The sequence below is a fragment of the Schistocerca serialis genome, chromosome 2 (genome assembly GCF_023864345.2).
Source record: "Schistocerca serialis cubense isolate TAMUIC-IGC-003099 chromosome 2, iqSchSeri2.2, whole genome shotgun sequence".
Taxonomy (NCBI): domain Eukaryota; kingdom Metazoa; phylum Arthropoda; class Insecta; order Orthoptera; family Acrididae; genus Schistocerca; species Schistocerca serialis.
Window position 1 is genome coordinate 492219712 of NC_064639.1, and position 19505 is coordinate 492239216.

At 39.3% G+C, this 19505-nt stretch overlaps 1 protein-coding gene across 1 annotated transcript in view; it reads right to left on the bottom strand.

The window, feature by feature from the left end:
- Nucleotides 1–18109: 18109 nt before the first annotated feature.
- Nucleotides 18110–19505, bottom strand: part of LOC126457421 (uncharacterized) — a 33271-nt gene continuing 31875 nt past the window's right edge. The window contains exon 3 of the mRNA XM_050093691.1: nt 18110–18706. Within this exon, the coding sequence (XP_049949648.1) occupies nt 18311–18706 (396 nt within the window). The 3' untranslated portion in view covers nt 18110–18310. The remainder of the gene's footprint in view (nt 18707–19505) is intronic.

Below are 19505 nucleotides of genomic sequence, written 5' to 3' on the forward strand. Positions count from 1 at the left end.
CCAACGATTTCCGCTGGAATGTAATGTCTGTTCCTCTATATACGCTACAATCCAATATCTGATTTTTGGAGTCTTTGCCTGACCATGATGCAATCTAACTGGACCTTTTCCAAGGATGCTTCCTCCTGTTGTGATTCTTGAACACAGTATTCGCTATCACTAGCAGAAATTTACTGCAGAACTCAATTAGTCTTTCTCTTCTCTTATTCCTACTACCAGTTCCAGATTCTCCAGTATCCCCTTACTTGTACGCCTTCTCCCACAACTACCTTCCAATCCCTCACGACTTTTAGTTTCATTTCTCTTTACATACTGAATTATCTGTTCAATATCCTCATACACTTTCTCTATATCTTCACCTTCTCTTCCGACGTTGCCATGTATACCTGAACTATTCTTGTGGAGGTGTTTTGCTGTCGATTCTGACGAGAACATCCCTAACACTGTACTGTTCACAGTAATTCACTGTCTGCCTTATTCATAACGTCTTCTATGCCAATTGTATCATTTTCTGCTGCTGTTGATATCACGCTATACTCATTAGATCAGAAATGCTGGTCTTCTTTCCACTTCACTTCACTTCCAGATTCAGCATTAGAATTTGCCTTTTTAGATTTTCTAGCTTCCCCAGCACATTCAAATGTTTGACTCTCCACACCCTCTCCTTTGTTATTCAGTCTTACTCTCATTGTCATCCCTCACTTCACCGCCCCCCCACTCCACTTCACGAATGGTGTCTAGACCAGAATCTTTTGCAAATTTAGAGATCATAGTGACACTTTCTCAATTCCAGGCCGCATGTGCTGTGAATTCACGTTATGAGTCGTAAATGCAGTAGTTACCATTGCCTACTACATCCTCCGCCGTTGATCATTGCTGAATCTCCCGCTTTTTAGGGAGAGTTTCCCACGTGAAGGGCAATACAGTGCCCTGAACCAATGTCTGCTCCTCTGCCCTCTTTGACAAGGCCAGAAGTCACCGGCCGCTATTGCTGTTTTAAGTAAATGTATTATTTTTCCCATACCAGCTGGTGGGTATGAGGTTCGACGGCCATAAGTTGTTAGCATGGAAGATAAATACGGCAACATATCCCTTCTCGCTTTCCAACACCATTGAGGCATTTCAGCTTTTCCTCTGTACTTAACATCCCCTAACGCCCCTATGTAATCGGTTAACTTCCATGCGATTCGTGGAGGTGTATCGAGACCAAGTTCCGATGTCACCTTTAATAATGACAACAGAGAAATTGACATACTAAGCTACAATTACATCAAATACGAGTTTAGTAAACCTTTGGGGCCATAGAGTACAAGAATACATTGATGGGTGTCTACTGGAGTGTCCAGGAACAGTCTGAAAAGCTTGTAACGGTGTTGCAGGGTACGTTGTGCAGAGAAATAATTGTCAAGAAAAAAATTGGATACGTTGCACTGTCTATTCAATTCAATTCAATTCAAGTTGCCCGCCAGAGACAGTGTCGCCAAACGTGTTCTTCGTTTGATTTCCTCAAACTTAAGAAGAGAGCGATACAAAAACTGAACATGGGACGGTAGTAAGGATCGAACCCGAGCCAAAGTTGTCTGCCATCACCTACGCTATGAGAACAGCTGACACTGTACCTGGCAGGCCGCTTGAATTTGCTCATGCAGTGATCCGATTCTCTGACGTCAAAGCCAACGTACTTGAAAACGCAGCATTGTATCTAATTTGTTTCTTAACAATTATTTATCGGCAAAACCTACCCAGAAACAGTCGCGGGAGCTCTTATGAGTGTTTCTGACCACTTTATATGGTACAGTTGCTACCTTAAAATCGATCTTACCATACATTTCATGAAAATCTGGTTAAAATAATAGAACCCTAAACCAGACATGATGTATAACGTTTCGCGCAAAATCAAGGCCAGATCCCTAAAAGAGGAAACACTGCAAAGCAGCGCCTCGAGACTTGGTGGTGCTGAAGGAAGCGTTAATCAATGCCTCCATGCTAGAAGACCCTGACTTAAGGGCTCAGCCTTGCGCTGGATAGCTCCCGTATTCGGGTTGGGTCAAATGGCTCTGAGCACTATGGGACTTAACTTCTGAGGTCATTAGTCCCCTAGAACTTAGAACTACTTAAACATAACTAACCGAAGGACATCACGCACATCCATGAGCGAGACAGGATTCGAACCTGCGACCGTAGTGGCGGCGCGGATCCAGACTGTAGCGCCTAGAACCGCTTGGCCACCCCGGCCGGCATTGGGATTGGTGTTCATTTGTTCACCTGTTCTAGGAGGAAGAGCGTGATGATGTAATGGTGAGACGTTCGCATTAGTGCGACGATTCTTGTCATGGTCCAAACGAACCTACTGCATTACAGAACTCGAATACCTTGAGCGCTATTTATGACGTTTCAATTCCTTCTGTATGATAGGGACATGAAGGTGTGCTGTGAACATAAAGCACTACAGATTTTTATGAATGGCAAACTGACGCAAAATTTTTAATTTCGAATCATGTAGATACCAGGGAAGGACAGTGTGATGGCAGATCCACTGTCACTCACACCTGCAGGATTGAAAGTCGAAGAAAATGGTGAATTATATAAGAACAGTTCGAAATAAGGTACACTAAGCCAGTATACCTTGAGAATTTCAGAACATCTTACAGGAGCCAAATATAGATCATACATTGAAAGATTTCATGGTAAATGGGGGGAGCAAACAAGTTATGTTATCGTACTACTTTCTTTTCAGGAACGACATATTGTTCGGAGGAAGGAAACATGGTGATGAAAACTGGGTGCTGTGAATTCAAGAAGATTTGGTAAATGGGCTGATATATTATGACCATCTTTGGTATGCACATAGGGTGCAAAAGAATGTAAGTAGGCTGTCTAGGTTTTCTTATTGGTAACGCCACGTAGCGCTCTGTATGAAAATCACTGGCTGTGCTGTGTGCGGTCTGTGGCTAGTTTGCATTGTTGTCTGCCATTGTAGTGTTGGGCTATTGGCTGTTAACAGCGCGTAGCGTTGCGCAGTTGGAGGTGAGCCGCCAGCAGTAGTGGATGTGGGGAGAGAAATGGCGGAGTTTTGAAATTTGTGAGACTGGATGTCATGAACTACTATATATATTATGACTATTAAGGTAAATACATTGTTTGTTCTCTATCAAAATCTTTCATTTGCTAACTATGCCTATCAGTAGTTAGAGCCTTCCGTAGTTTGAATCTTTTATTTAGCTGGCAGTAGTGGCGCTCACTGTATTGCAGTAGTTCAAGCAACGAAGATTTTTGTGAGGTAAGTGATTTGTGAAAGGTATAGGTTAATGTTAGTCAGGGCCATTCTTTTGTAGGGATTTTTGAAAGTCAGATTGCGTTGGGCTAAAAATATTGTGTGTCACTTTAGTGAATGTTTGAGTACGTTCAGTTTTGCTCAGCTGTTTGAAAGGCAAATAACGTAAGGGATTTACCAGCACAGTAATTCACTAATTTTTCTAAGGAGACGTTTCATATGTCGACCCTTAGCCGAGGATACCTCTCACTGGAATCTTCCGATTTTTTTCTTGTAGTTTGTGTAATTAGTGTAGCTTTTGTTTATTGCTAGCTCGTCATCATAGAGAGAATCTCCTTTGTAGTTGTAGTTTTTCATTGTTGTACAGTAAAACAGTTGTGGCATGCATGTAGATTTGCACCAAGTATTTCGCAGCTGCGCTTGCAATTAACTAGATATTATTTTCAGTGCTATGTTAATGTGTTCTCTTATTTTTGCTCTTTAAATTGTGCTTTTCTGTGTTATCCTGTGAAATATTGTGACAATAATGGCGTGTGAAAAACGTAACACTAGGCTCCAAAGAAAACTGAGAAATAATAGTGACGACGAGCGTAGCTTATCAGCACCACTGAGTAATGAATTGACAGACTTTCAAAGTAATAATTTGGTAATTGCGCATAGGGAAATGGAGCGGGCTGCAAATAATGGCGTAGACAGTGAAACAGTTAGAGAACAGGGAAGCATTATCGATCGATCGGTCGGCAATAGCTCGCCTCAGGAATCCGAAATGACAGGACACAATCTCGCAAATACTGTAAATTCAGGTTTTGGGTCCTCACCGTTTTCTCAAATAAGTCAAGACACATTTTCTGCTTGTCAAAATGTGAATGTTGCCCGTGCAAATTCACTGCCGAAAAGCACTGACGAACATGTTTCAGACACCAGTGCATTGTTATTACAATTAATACAACAAATGGGACAAACACAGCAAAAGCTTCAAAAGTTAGACACAATGGAACAAAATCTTCAAAAGTTAGACGCAATGGAACAAAATCACAGACAAACAAAGCTAAAGCTTCAAAAATTAACACAATGAAAAAATTAGACACAATGGAACAAAATCTTCGGAAGTTAGACACCATGCTTGAACAAACACGTGAAGATTTAACTACTGAGTTACATAACATTGAATCGAAATGTCAATAAGTCTGTAATGACGTAGAAACACAAATTTGTGAGCGTTTTCAACCTATTTTTTCGCGGCATGAAAATGCATTACAGAATCACGAAGCAGCCATAAAAGAAATGCAAACTATTGTTCATGAAAATCATGAGACCTTGCAAGCTAAAATTGACTCATTGCATCTACCGATTCGGTTACGCAACTTGCAAAAAGTCAAGAAAACTTAAAGGACACTGTAGATACTCTGAAAATTGGTTCAGAAAGACACATGGAGGAAATTAATTCATTATCAGAGAAAGTAGTTGAAATATCGGATCAGATAAATAATTTATCTACGAAGGTAGATGATAATCTGAATGACACAAAACCGGTAGTCTTTAATGACACAGAAGAGTGCGAACAAATTAGGAAATTCAAACAAAATCAGAATCAAATTAATACGCAACACCAAAGAGAAATCCGGGAAGTACAAGATCAGTTGCCACAAGTAATACAAAAATTACATATTTCAGAGGACACTCGCGCTCCAACACAGGAAGAGGGACTTAGAAATACGGAAAAGCCACAAAATAATAACACAGGGCATTTCGGAAATTATGAAAGAAATTGGCAAGCTGCACCGAATTTTGAGATGGAACCGCCGACACGACGTAACAATGACCGATATGCGACTTACCGACACGATGATTTTGACTATAAGCTCTTCATTACTACACGTAAATTCAAAACATTTAAGAGTTCTGGGAACGACATTCATCCACAAGCGTGGCTTCATCAATTCTTTCATTGTTTTACTCCCAACTCGTCATTAGAGCACAGATTAGAATTTATGTGTGGCTACTTAGAGAATGAACCAGCTGTGAGTATGCGATCGGTCATTCAGGATTGCCACAGTGAAGGAGAATTTTATCATGCCTTCCTCTCAACATATTGGTCTCAAGCCACACAAGACCGAGTAAAACATTGCATCATAATGATGAAACATTTCGAACAATCTGAATTTTCCAGTCTTATGAAATATTTTGAAGACATCTTGCATAAGAATCAGTATCATTCAAACCCATACAGCCCCTCAGAACTCATCCGCATTTGCTTAATCAAATTGCCTGAACATTTACGACATATTATTTTAGCAGGACGTTGCAAAGACGACATTGAAGCTTTTCAGGGACTGTTAGAAGAACTGGAAATTGACACTGACAATCGCGGAACGTGAAAACAGGAGCACAACAATTACAGTTCACATCCGTCGCAATTCCGCTATGAAAGAGATAATAACTGGACACGACAAGGTTAGTCTCATAACACAAATCGTGAACAAAACAGACGCCACCCATATGACAACCACTGGCAGAGTAATAGTTACAGAGAAAGATCGCATTTCCGTAGTAATAAAAGTGACAGAGACAATCATAGAAACAGACAATATGGGAACTAAAACTATTATTATCACGGGAGACAGAATAACTTCAGACGCAACGGTCCACAGTTCAGTGATGATTCAGGGAGAAATTCTCCACCACTTAACCGACAAGAAAGAAACTACAGAAACTACCGACATGACGACAGACGATATAATCGTAAAGACAGACTTGAATTGCATCAGAACTGGCAGCATTCAAACAGGGCAGGGCCCTCTCGACAAGGTGAATTTGTATAAGTTAGGTCACCTAATCCCAATAACGATGCGCGCCAACAAAGAGACAGACAGTGACTCGCACCGCAGGCAGCCAAGTGCGCCGGCTGGCTCAGCGAAAAATAACATAGACGCTAACCTTGACTAAAATTTTAGCATTCCTTACCGACGTATAGAACATGATAATTACTTTGAAGTTGAAACTCTGCGCACTAGAAGGGGTAAAGGATTGCACCACATTTTACATGTAAAACCGTTTATTGAGAGATAATCTGCTTTTAACTTTGTCTTTGCCACAAAACTTTTCACTTCTCATTTCTAGTATGCTTCGTCAGACTTAGAAACTGTTGACATGCAACAATGTTTGAAGTTAAATATCCAGTCAAGAACATAGGGAACTTATTTAGACAAATAATTACAAATGCATTGTTATAGTGAACAGAGGACACAGTGTTACTGTGTGTGAACATTCTTGCTTGTTAGTTGCACGATTGCGTAATGACTATAAGGCTTACATACTTAGAACTTGTACAGGTACTACGAATGAGACTTTAATGCATTTTGGTTTACTTGAAAATACATTCTTTATTTGAAGTACTTTCTGTGGGATTAAATATGACTTAGCATTTGGTTTCTTTGACAGCTACACGATTATATCACGATGCTACTAATGCGTGACACAATTTACATTGTTGCTTTTGCGGTGTATCTGTTTTATATCTGCACAGTTTTTGTGAATTCTTCTGGAAGGGAAAACATGTTTTAGTAGTAACTTTTGTCGTATAGCTACAATGAGACAGACTTTTTTTGTAGCACAACTATACGTTGCAGTGTAGTACTTCTTGATACAGTACTGTACATAATAACTACGATATCTATTTGCATAGCATTTCGCTTTTGTTTATTACGAGGTAAGTACATTGACTTCTACAGAACTTTGCTTACGGACGACGATAATTACGACACTTGGCACATTTTTTCCCGTAAGTAATGACTGAGATTGTCTTACAACAAGACGCACGGTTTAGCGCTACAGGACACGTATTTGAGTGATTAATTTTGTACTTAAAACATTTATTTTGAAAGATTTTTGAACTACGAAGATACAAAGGTTTTCCGTGATACATTTCATTCCATTGCTGTAATTTGTAACACTTGAAGGTATAATTACATTAATCCTCAGGGGGATACATGCTTACTTTGTGTACCATGTGTTTGGCAAGCACAAGGAGCTCTAGTTAATGTAGTATTTGCTTATACAACTTTACACATCGGTACCATATTTCTCTAACACATAAATTACACAGCTATCTGATCATTTAACTGGGAGAGACAAACATTTATTTTACTATATCAGTGACATATGTTTACGTAACTATATAGTTGAATAACTTCACACTTATGAAACTGGATTTTGTCTGTACTTTGTGAACTGTTAATATTTTTTCGGAACCATTGTGATACTATGAGAGCTTTGAATGATGTATTTGGTATGGGATCATGATTTTTAAAGTATGTTTGAGGTAGATGACGCTATTGAGGTGAGCAGAGAATTTTTTTTAGGTTTTGAAATTATTGCAGAAAGTTACGACGTTTTTGAGATTGACTGAGGTGTTATGATGTTATTTTTAAGACGACAATGTGTATTATGCTGTTGAGGTATGTTTATGATCAATAAGCTGATGCTATATGAGGAATTTGGTTATGCTATGTATTTATTATGTTGAAATATTGAAGAAGTGTCGACGAATATTTATATGTGTAACAAGGTAAGGAATAATGAGTAGTGGTTAGGGACTCTGACTTGTGAAAAAGGATGTTGGAAAACAAGAATCGTACTTTAAGAGTTATGAAATGTGTAAATGCGTGAATGTACCACAATGTCGACGAAAATTTTTTGGACACTGTTATATTTACAGTATTTTGTTTCTACACATTTGTAACGCAAATTCTCGACCTGTGAAATTTTTATATGAGACTGTCACTGTAGCGGAAACTGCTGTCATAAACATTTCATTCAGAAAGGTAAGTGACCTTGACGTTATGTGTTTTGGGCGCCCAGCTGAGAGATAGTTGTCTGACAAAAGAAAGCCATTAGGTGGAAAAAAAAGAGGCCATTATCCTCACTATTGACATTTCTTAGTCGAAAGCATTGCAAATACGACACACTCAAACTCGAAAACATATGATTACACTGTGAAGCTCTTAATTTACGATATTTACTAAAATGCCTAATAAAATGATGAGAAACATTTTACATCTATTGTCTTTCTATTTGAGTGATTGCTCATTTTGTTTAATATCTGGTTTCCAGCTGTGTTGCAGCATTGGCTTTATAAAATAAAATTAAGTGCATTTGCTAATGTGAACACTTTCTGCCAACAGATCTATTAAATAATAATTTTTATGATCCATATTCTTCGAAAAAGGAGCACTTGGAATGAAAGAACAATAAGAAGGGATTAATAATAGTAACTGCATACATAATTTTCTTTTCAACTACTTGGTAATTTTTTTGGTAGAATAAGTTATCGTGATGCATCACTCTAGTGTTAATATGTGACATAGGTATTAAACATGGCCACTTTCACTGTAATATTTTTTCTGCTTGAGCTTTGTCATGTTTACATATTAGTTACTGCATTTGCTGCTGCTGTTTGCCAGGCATAGTGCTACTAAATTTCACTTTGTATTACTCTGTTAAGCCAGTTTTATTACTCATTTATTTTTCTTGTTGCTGCACATTGGCTCATATCAGTTGTAATGTTGCATTTGCGTGGTAATTTAGATTTACTGTAGCTTGCTTTGCCAATTTCCATTTTTTTTCATTGCTATTTGTGTTAATTGTTTTGTGCTGCTGCATTGCCTCGTTCCTTAGTTTAGCATCTGAGCTCAGTAGATTTAAGTTAGCTTAAGAGGGGGTATACTACATAAGAAACTATGGAGAATATGGAAAGAAAGCATAGAGAAGTTATATGAAAAAGATTTGGGCCAAAAGGAGTATTGTACAATGAGAGATAATTATTTTGAAAGAAATATGAATAGAATACAGAAAGGAGGTATAGATAGGACTTTTTGGGAATAATGATGAATGAAGGGAGATCTCCAAGAAGTAAAGAAAGTTTTGTTTGCAAAATACTGCAGTAAAACAATTCCTGTCCTTTCCTTTTGTATTATTCCGCTATGTGTTTGTGTACCCTTGCGTATTTGTGTTCTTCCTGTCTTTATGTGTTTATCTGATACGATTTATGTTGTAGAATTTTTCTAACACTCAGCTACATTCACTATGACGAGGAATACTGCTATCCTCAAATATAATTTGCATTAATAATATATTTACTTTGTAAAGATGTTTAGATATTATTAATTCTGTTCTGCTTTAATGCTCATGTGCGAAGTTGATGTTTCGAAAGTTATTCTGATCTTTTGTGTATGTACTCATGTCATAATTCCTGTAACACTGATGTATATGTTATTTCGATTCTTTTGTAAAGCCGGTACTATAAATGTTATCTGTATTGTTATGTTCTTTAATGATGTATTTTGTACCTTTGCAATTGTATTCTTATGTTATAAAATTGTAAATGACACCAGTTCATCATATTATTAACTTATAAGTTACATTTCACTGCACACGTTTCTGTTGGTCATAGTATATGGACAATATGTGAGACGTAGGGAATGTTAGTGTTTGTACGTGTGTTAATAATTCAGCAAGGGACTGGATAACAGCATTGCTGGTTCTAAGGACAATTCCAAAAACTTTGTGAGTGCACAAGTGGTGGTTATGGACTTGCTATATTATCCGCATGACTCTACAATGGTGATTGTGCACCTGCAAAGTCACAACAGATGGCTGCTGGCCATCTATACAAGGACTACAGTGGGTCTGCATCTTTGATGGCCCACCAATACCGTAATCTCTACAAGGACTGAAGTGAGTCTGCACCTTCGATGGCCCACCAATACTATTTCTACAATGATTGCAGTGGGTCAGCACCTCTGGTGGCCCACCAATACCATAATGTCTACTAGGACTACAGTGGGTCTGCTCTGTGAGGACCTACCTACCATTATTCTTCAAAACTTCGACTGACTCTGCTGTGGGTTTGCTCTGTTGTGGACCATTACCTGTCTGCATGTCAAGAGTCAGCACTACGTTTCTGTTGGAAGGACAACACTGATTCTTCAAGACTGCATGGAAATCCAGTGCTTCCATATGCATTTTCTTTTACTGCTCAGACTTTGTGCATAAAATTGTAATTAGTACTGTGATGAATGATCAGGACTGTCTTTATAGACTGTAAGAAAATTTTAGCTTTTGACCAACATTGTATCAATAACTGTGTGCATTTCATTTCTTTGTTATCGTAATTATGATAAATTTTTTTCAAATCTGTATTGGCCACTGCCCAAAACAATTTGTAAAATCTTTTGTGGGGAGCGTGGGGGCTATGTAAGTAGGCTGTCTAGGTTTTCTTATTGGTAACGCCACGTAACGCTCTATGAAAATCACTGTCTGTGCTGTGTGCAATCTGTGTTTAGTTTGCATTGTTGCCTGCCATTGTAGTGTTGGGCTGTTGGCTGTTAACAGTGCGTAGCGTTGCGCAGTTGGAGGTGAGCCGCCAGCAGTGGTGGATGTGGGGAGAAAAATGGCGAATTTTTGAAATTTGTAAGACTGGATGTCATGAACTACTATATATATTATGACTATTAAGGTAAATACATTGTTTGTTCTCTATCAAAATCTTTCATTTGCTAACTATGCCTATCAGTAGTTAGTGCCTTCAGTAGTTTTAATCTTTTATTTAGCTGGCAGTAGCGGCGCTCGCTGTATTGCAGCAGTTCGAGTAACGAAGATTTTTAGTGAGGTAAGTGATTTGTGAAAGGTATAGGTTAATGTTAGTCAGGGCCATTCTTTTGTAGGGATTTTTGAAAGTCAGATTGCGTTGGGCTAAAAATATTGTGTGTCACTTTAGTGAATGTTTGAGTACGTTCAGTTTTGCTCAGCTGTTTGAAAAGCAAATAACGTAAGGGATTTACCAGCACAGTAATTCGCTAATTTTTCTAAGGAGACGTTTCAAGAATGTTCCACAAAATTAAGAGAATCTACATCTACATCTACATCTACATTGATAAGAATCTGCTTGCTTCAACTTCCTGAGAGTTCTTTCAACTTTGAATTTCTCTTGATTTGCAAAATCATTCACTGTAATACCCAGAAATCTACTTCCTCCGATTATTACTGCGAAATCGAGGGAATCTTTCACCGTTGACTTGTTTGGTTGTTTGGCCCGCTCCTGAGGACGAGACGAGATTACAATTGAAAAGACACCAAAATATGTGTTCTGCCACAGAAAGGTTATCACAGTATACATTTATTGTTACCATCTTGAATCAAATCCTGCAGCAAGGATAATGAAAGAGCTTGGTAAGATAAATCGCTTGTACTGACAACCACAACATAGTAACTACGATATATCTGCAGATGGTTTCCATGGAATATTTCATAAACTATCGCGTGGAACATTAGAAATGCCAGCCACTGGGACTTGAAGAACAAACGACCAGCTGATAAAATCAAGGAAGAAGTTGACTTCGCTTACCATCAACCACTCGACCCCCCCCCCCTTCCCCATCCGCCTCACAGGGAGAGACAGACATACTGTAGTAGTATGTATGACAAATGAGGGAACTCAGAGAGAGCCACTGGGATGTAAAAAGCAATAGATAACATTCTGATTGAAGCTCATTCGTAATCCAGGGAATAGAGGTTCGCTTGTTATAAATTCTGTAACATATATAGTGAACGGTTTCAGATTGAACGAAATGTGGTTGAAGTGGGAATACTCCACACGAAAAGATATTGTGGTGTACGTTCTGAATCGCATATCAAGAAATTTTGTGGATAGCCTCATGAAATCTGGGTAAGTGTCTCAGATAGATGTGTCATCTGCAGCTGATTTATACGTTGTCCATCGTCCTCTAATGAAGTGTTCGATTGTTATTAGTTACTTTTTGGAAGATTTTAATTCTAACTTGTCTGAATATCTGAGATACGTTGTGGATAATGGAATATTCTTGTGTGTTGTGATCGACTGATTGAGTCGTGAAAAAGAAGAGGTTGCGTCAGTCATACGAGGCACACCGGTTCTGAGTTTATGACTTATTATTGCGAAGAAAGGGTTTTATTGATTTTAAGAATACTGTGCTGATTTTTGACGTGAATTGCTGCAAATGGATGTAGTGATGAGTAGGATTATATACATGTAGTAGTGAATTTCCTGCGAAAGATTAAATGAATCATAGAATTGAAGATGTTTGAAAACATGTCACCTAGATAACACTCAAGATTTTTAAGCGTTATAGACAGCGTAATCATGTGTGATTGGACAGTGGGAAAATCACTATGACTACAAGGCCTGAGTGTAAGAGAGTCGGTTGTAATCAAGAAACAGAATTCATTCACGAAGTGATGGCGATAGAACTAAGGGATGCAAGCCTAGCCAGATCTGTTGAGATGTTATCGAGAAAGGAGAGGAGAATACAAAGAGTATATTACAAGGAAAGAAAGGTCTTTCGATATCTTTCACCCAAGTGCTTCTTAGTATGATTATGTCACTGCGAATTTTGTTATTGAGCTTTTATTTTGCATTGTGTTTAATTGTGCCACTTGTTCTGAGTGTTCACAGATTCGATAGTATAAGGTGTATCAGGAGCTGATGAGCAAGACACAATAACGAATCCAGTCTTCTTCCTCTTACATACCTTTGTGTAACTTTAAGCGTTGTTCAGTAGCAATAACTTGAATTCTTTTTGGTTGGTTTGCTGATCATGAGTCACCATGTGTGTACAGTGGCAGATATGCCAGCTGTTGATTCAGACCGTACAAGTGACATGCTGACTAACCTGTCTAGACGTTCCCTTCTGTGAAGACGGGTCAGAGGTACACAAATAGGAGGTCTCCGACAGTAAAGGCCATTCTGCCGAAGCCCTCTCTACATCGTTTGCCTCAATACGACACTTCCAGTGGATGCTGTGTTCAGATGCCAGTTGACGTGCAGTACTAAGGCCAAATAACGATCCTCGCTTTCTGATGTCACAAATGATCGGTGCTGCCCTAGTCTTTGGGATACAGTTTCGGTCACTATAACTGTCGCCACATCCAAGAAACGACAGAACGATTCACATTAAGCCCTGCTTCCTTTCATCCTATCGACCTCCACCGCAGAGAGTCCGGTAGGCGTCTTCTCTGTGCCAAACTGCACCGGCTATGACTGTGTACACACCAGTTATGGACGAGGGACTACCTGGCCAAAAGTACCTAGTTCGATACGTGACCTGACATCTTCTTTGGCGTGGTTGTCCGTTGACCGGAATGCCACCTTCCGTGCAGAACACGATCGTACAGACATCTGGTAACAGTTTGTATGATTAAATCATGAATTAGAGACAAAACGGGGAAACAGCGGTTTGTTGCTTTAATTTTGGACACCAGTGTATAATTGGAAGTGTCGTTTGTGGTAGTAATTTAGTGCGAAAAGTATAAGGAAATGAAACATCAGTAGGAATCAGGTACAATCCGATGCTAGAGTAGGTGTGAAGTGTTGTGGTATTGTTTTATGTTTTTAATTAGTATTGAATTTTACTGGAATTACGGCACTGTTCTCAAAAAGTATAGCGACCCATCCCTCATCCCAAGTTAGCCGTCACCATACTCAGCAATGAAGTCTTCCATTCACGTAAAAATACGTTTTAGAAATATCGTGGAAAATTTCGCTTCGAGAAGTAACTTTTGAGAGTACAGCAGGACGCAACTGATGTCTAAAATCCTGAGAGACAGAGATGCGAGGCCACTCAGTTACGCTTCTAATAAACTTTATGGGTTGTTTAGTATGTAATGTAGACTTGTAGTATCATTCCGAGGAAAGATTTATATTATATGTAGACTAAGTATTTTTTATGTTGAGAGGAATTTCTCATGAGGATGGGATCATGACCCCAATCCCGCAGGCATACCTCAGCAGCATATGGATGAGCAGAGCTACATGGGAGTCGCGCTGACCTCGCTGGCGACCACCAGGCAGAGCAGCTTTTAATGGCACCCAGCTGATACCAGGAGCACTTTGCCGGTGACACCCTTTGCTCCTGCCTCTGTGGGCACTCCACACAAGCGATGTCCTCCCGAAAGGACGACATACACTGAGGTGACAATGTCTTGGAGTACCTCCTAAAATCATATCAGACATCCTTTTGCCTGGCGTTGTGCATCAGCTCGATATGGCATGGACTCAACAAGTCGCTGACAGTCCCCGGCAGAAATACTGAGTCATGCTGCCTCTACAGCCGTCCATAGTAGCGAAAGTGTTGCTGGAGCAGGATTTTTGTGTACGAACTGGCCTACCTATAACGTCCCATAAATGTTTGATGGGATTCATGTCGGCCAATCCGCGTGGCTAGACCATTCGCTAGTTCTTCAGACCAATGGAGAACAATTACGGACCAGTGACATGGCTTGTTGTCATCCATAGAAATTCCAACGTTGTTTGGGAACATTACGTCTGTCAATGGTAACAGATGATTTACAAGTACCCGAACATCCACAGGAGCCTGTCGATTCCATGTAAACACCATTAGGAGACGCCACCATCTCGCAAAGTGCCATGTTGACAACTTGGGTCCACAGTTTCATGAAGTTTGCACCACCCTCGAACCTTACCACCAGCTCTTATCAGCTGAAATCGAGACTCATCTGACCAGGCCCCGATTTTCCAGTTGACTAGGGTCTCGATACGGTCACGAGCTCAGCACAGGTGCTACAGGCGACGTGGTGAAGTTGGCAAAGACACTTATGTCGGTCATTTGCTGCCATAACCCACCCATTAACACTTAATTTCACTCCATTGTCATAACGGATATATTCGTCGTGCGTCCCACAATGATCTCTGCGATTATTTCACGCGGTGTTGCTTGTCAACACTGACATGTCTACGCTTGTACCACTGCTCTCGTTCGTTAAGTGGAGACCATCAGCCATTGCGTTGTGCGTAGTGAGAGATAATGCCTGAAATGAGGTGTTCTCAGCATACTCTTAATTCTGCGTATCTCGGAATATAAAATTTCCTAACGATTTCCGAAATTGAATGTCCTACGCGTCCATCTCCAAACTCCATTCTGCGTTCTGTTAGTTCCCGTCATGAGACCATAAATACGTCGAAAACCTTTTCACATGAATCACCTAAGTGTAAGCGACAGCTTCACCAAATAACTGCCCTTTTATGCTTTGTGTACGCATTACCACGGCTATCTGTATACGTGCATATCGCTATCATATGACTTTTTTTGCCACAGTGTAGGACGCCATGCGCCAGGTGAGTGTCGATATACCCTTGTAACACCATAGCTTAGACACTACATACCTTTTGCTGATTAATTTTGCTTTCTGTTTTGTTCAACATCCCATCGTTGAGCTTCTGTAATTATTCTAGGATTAATTCGGTACTGTATAAAAATGTATTTTTTTCTTTGTAAAAACTTTGATGTCCTGGTAAAAACATATGCAATGTATTGTCTTTATTAGTTAAACACTTTGCTTCACTTGGAGGGAAATAAAATTAATTATATATAACTGAAATTTTTTTCAAATAATTCTATGCTGAACTGTCAATATGTGCAAATGATATGTTTTGTTCAAAATGTCTTGTTGCTCTGTATTTGCTGATCCTCACTTACGGTTATTAGTTCTTTATATGTATAAAAGGTGTTGTGGTTCCCCTCGGGAACGGAATGATGCAGCTCGCGCAAAATGTGGTTGGCATGAAGGAAGAGGTGGGAAAACGAGTTAGTCGGACACGAGCTACTCAACCGCCAACAGCTCATGTAACAACAGTGGATTGTGCTGGTGCCGAGAGAGGCTTTTTGTGCCATTTTCCAATGTGCCAAAGCCTCGGATGGATTGATTAACAAACTAGCTCTGTTTTGGAAATGGTATCTATCATCGCCACTAAGAAATGACAGAGCTTTATCATTATCAACCGCTGATCCACCTGCCAGGACATACTCGCCACCACAATGCGCAATCACTGCAACGGAAATAAGGATTTGTAGAATTAAAAATGATGGATCAGTTTATGCGGATGTTTCATTTGTTTAATAAGATAAACCAAAAACTATACTTTGGAATCTTACCTTGAATTATCCCCAGTCACATAACCCCTTAGGATCCTTTCCATGCTAAATATGCTTACCGAGTGTCCATGTTGTGAAAATATTAAAGCCCAGTTGTTAACTAAATAATGCCACTTCAATATAGTAAGAAGAAAGTAATTAAATTCAGAGTTAACGTGGCAAAAGTGTATGACATAGTAAATGTATAAATATTATCGGTATCAACTAATTTTTTTAAGGGCGACTTGCTTCCATTAGCTATCCCTGTAAGGATTTCTCCAATGTATTCTACCGACTGAGCAGAGTATGTGGTCAAAAGGCAGGTATGGTGGTGTCCGCTCACAATTTGTTGGAATTATTGGCGAATTTATCTTCTAATATCTTTCTTTCACTACTGTAATGAATGTCTAATTTTTTAGTGTGTGCACAAGAGCAACCATGCCCCATATTTCGGGCTGTCCTTTGCTGATAGAATAATATCGATAATTCTATGGATATCATCATATCAGCAAAGGATGGCCAGAAAGATCGGACATGGTTGATCCTGTGTACACACTAAAAACCCAGACATTCAGTAAAGTAGTGAAAGAAAGATACTAGAAGATAAATTCACCAATAACTCCGACAAAATGTGAGCGGACACCTCCATACCTGCCTTTTGACCATATACTCTGCTCAATCGGTAGAATACATTGGAGAAATCCTAACAGGGATGGCTAATAGAAACAAGTCACCTTTCAAAAAATTAGTTGATACCGATAATATTTATACATGCGAAATCCCTTGATAACTGAACTTAGTCACCGCGCACATTAGCTACATTACACAATGAAATGAACAACTGGATTCCCAAGCAAATTTAAGAAATTAACCACCATAAGGAACCATAATTTTCAGGTGACTGTTGCTTGTTAAATAATTACTTAAGTCGAGGAGGGTAAAACTCGTGTTAATGAACATCTTTTGTCGTGGAATGTGGTTCGCTATTCTAATGGGCCAAGTTCTTTCATCACTCCTTTCCACCTCCTGCGATATGTGACCAGAATATCTCTCCTGTTTGAGAAATGTCTTTTTAAATCATCAGCGTAATTCATTCCCTGATCGGTCGTACCTAAGACGATTAGTCGAATTCCGTTACGTGTTTTACAATCGTTGGCTTCAATCTCATTGTATTCTCTTGACAATTACAGACGCAACTGCAGTCAGTATAATTTATCAATAAAGGGACACTGTTTGCTCCTGATAAGAAGCACAATAACTCTACAAATTCCATCTAATATTACGAATAGTTTACCCTGTATTTGGGATAGTGTCGAAGTTTAGAATAAGGTTAAATCTAATAAAAAAGTAACGTGCATCTTTTACTGGGGTGTGTTGTTTGGCTGCTTTGACGTCAGAGACCTACGAGCTCCATTGTCTCGTTGTGGAGAAATTTTGTGATAATATATTGCCTTTGGCGTGATGATAAAACTGTTACCCAACACAAATAACTTAGCTATTTCTTATGTTCCGACATCTGAGCGCGATATTACTCAGTAAATCTCCGTGAAAAAACTATGAACATTTGCTAGTTTAACTCACATACCTGTATGAAGTTTAATTTTCCTGTTGATATACTCATTTCTACTGGTAATGTGTTGAAAAGTGAACTCGCATCAATTCTCAACAAAAGACACAAGCATTTTTAATAGTTCCGTAAATACAAACCACTCTAATTGCTTCTATTACTAATCGTTTATTGGTCTTAATTGCGTTGTAACAAGAAGCAATGGAAATATTTACTAGTTTCCGATTATCATATGAACAATGGCAGACACAGGTCAAACATGAATTATTGGAAAGGTTCTGTCACGTAAATATACACGGAGAATAAAATCAGACACATTTCTTTGTGTGGTAGAGTAGCGGAAAGGTATTACAACTACAATCGAAACGTTGTGTATAGCTATTAATCACTCTTGAATTTAAGATTTGCCTTTTGCAAGTGTCGACGATTCGACGATTAGTCCTTACAACCCGTTTTTCAGACGCGCCGAAAACTAAGTCCTGTGCATTTAAAAATTAAGTTCGATCATAAAATTCCTTTCTTATCAAAAATTGACGTGAGATATTTTATATATGGCATTGTGTACGGATTCCTAAATGATTTAACGATAACCTCATCAAACTTCTCTGGATCGTTGAATGCTTTTACATATTCTTTGGCATGTTTCTCGGAAGTGAGGAAAAATCCACTACCGCTGCTGAAATAAACGCCGATGACTAAGCAGTAGTCCATGTCCTTCTTGAGCTCCTCGAAGGAGTAGGCCTCTGCCTGCTGTTCCAGTCCCAGACGCCGCAGCAGGCCCACCAGCGTGCTGTGGTACTCGCGCAGCAGGTCCTCCATGTGGTGCCGGTGGACGTCTTCGCTGGCGCTCGAGTACAGGAAGTACAGCAGATCCGAGGCCGGGCTGGTTGCTGATACACACTGCAAGGCCACCAAGAAGCCATTTATTAGAAAACTTTCTCTAGATTACGTCCGTTCTCACAGGTAGAAAGGGCATAACCTTTTTTCAAATCTTATTATTGTCTTGGAACTGGGTTTCATCTTAGTCTTTGGTAAATAGTTAATGTCAAATGGTGAAAGCTGAGTTGAGATGAAGAGCTTCTAATCTAGAAGTAATTACATTGAACTGGAGGTAATTACATTGAACTGTATAGAAGGTTTTATCCAGTGATCTGCCCAGTCAGACAGTCAAACGTACCAATGGAGTGTGAAGTACCCACAGCGATTTCTCACTAAATCTCAAAACTATTTATCCAAGCACGGCGAAATTGACTCCATCTACGTCCCACTTCCTCTACTCACATCCTGGGTTCACCCTTGAGTGTAAATTAAATTTTCTGTTGGATTAGAAACATGTATCATTCCATTCCCATACAGTGAGCTTATCAACTTAATTAACTAGCTAGCGTTCAGTCGCACCAGGAAATTAAAATAAATTATCCATACAGCAACTCAAAATGTTAGCTTCAGAGAAGCAGAACAAAAACTAACGCTGACTCTAGATGCTGTGCCTCACGATCCTAACTACACTACTGGCCATTAAAATTGCTACACCGAGAACAAATGCAGATGATAAACAGGTATTGATTGGATACATATATTATACGAGAACATACATGTGATTCCATTTTCACGCAATTTGGGTGCATATATCCTGAGAAATCAGTACCCATAACAACCACATCTGGCCGTAATAACGGCCTTGGTACTCCTGGGCATT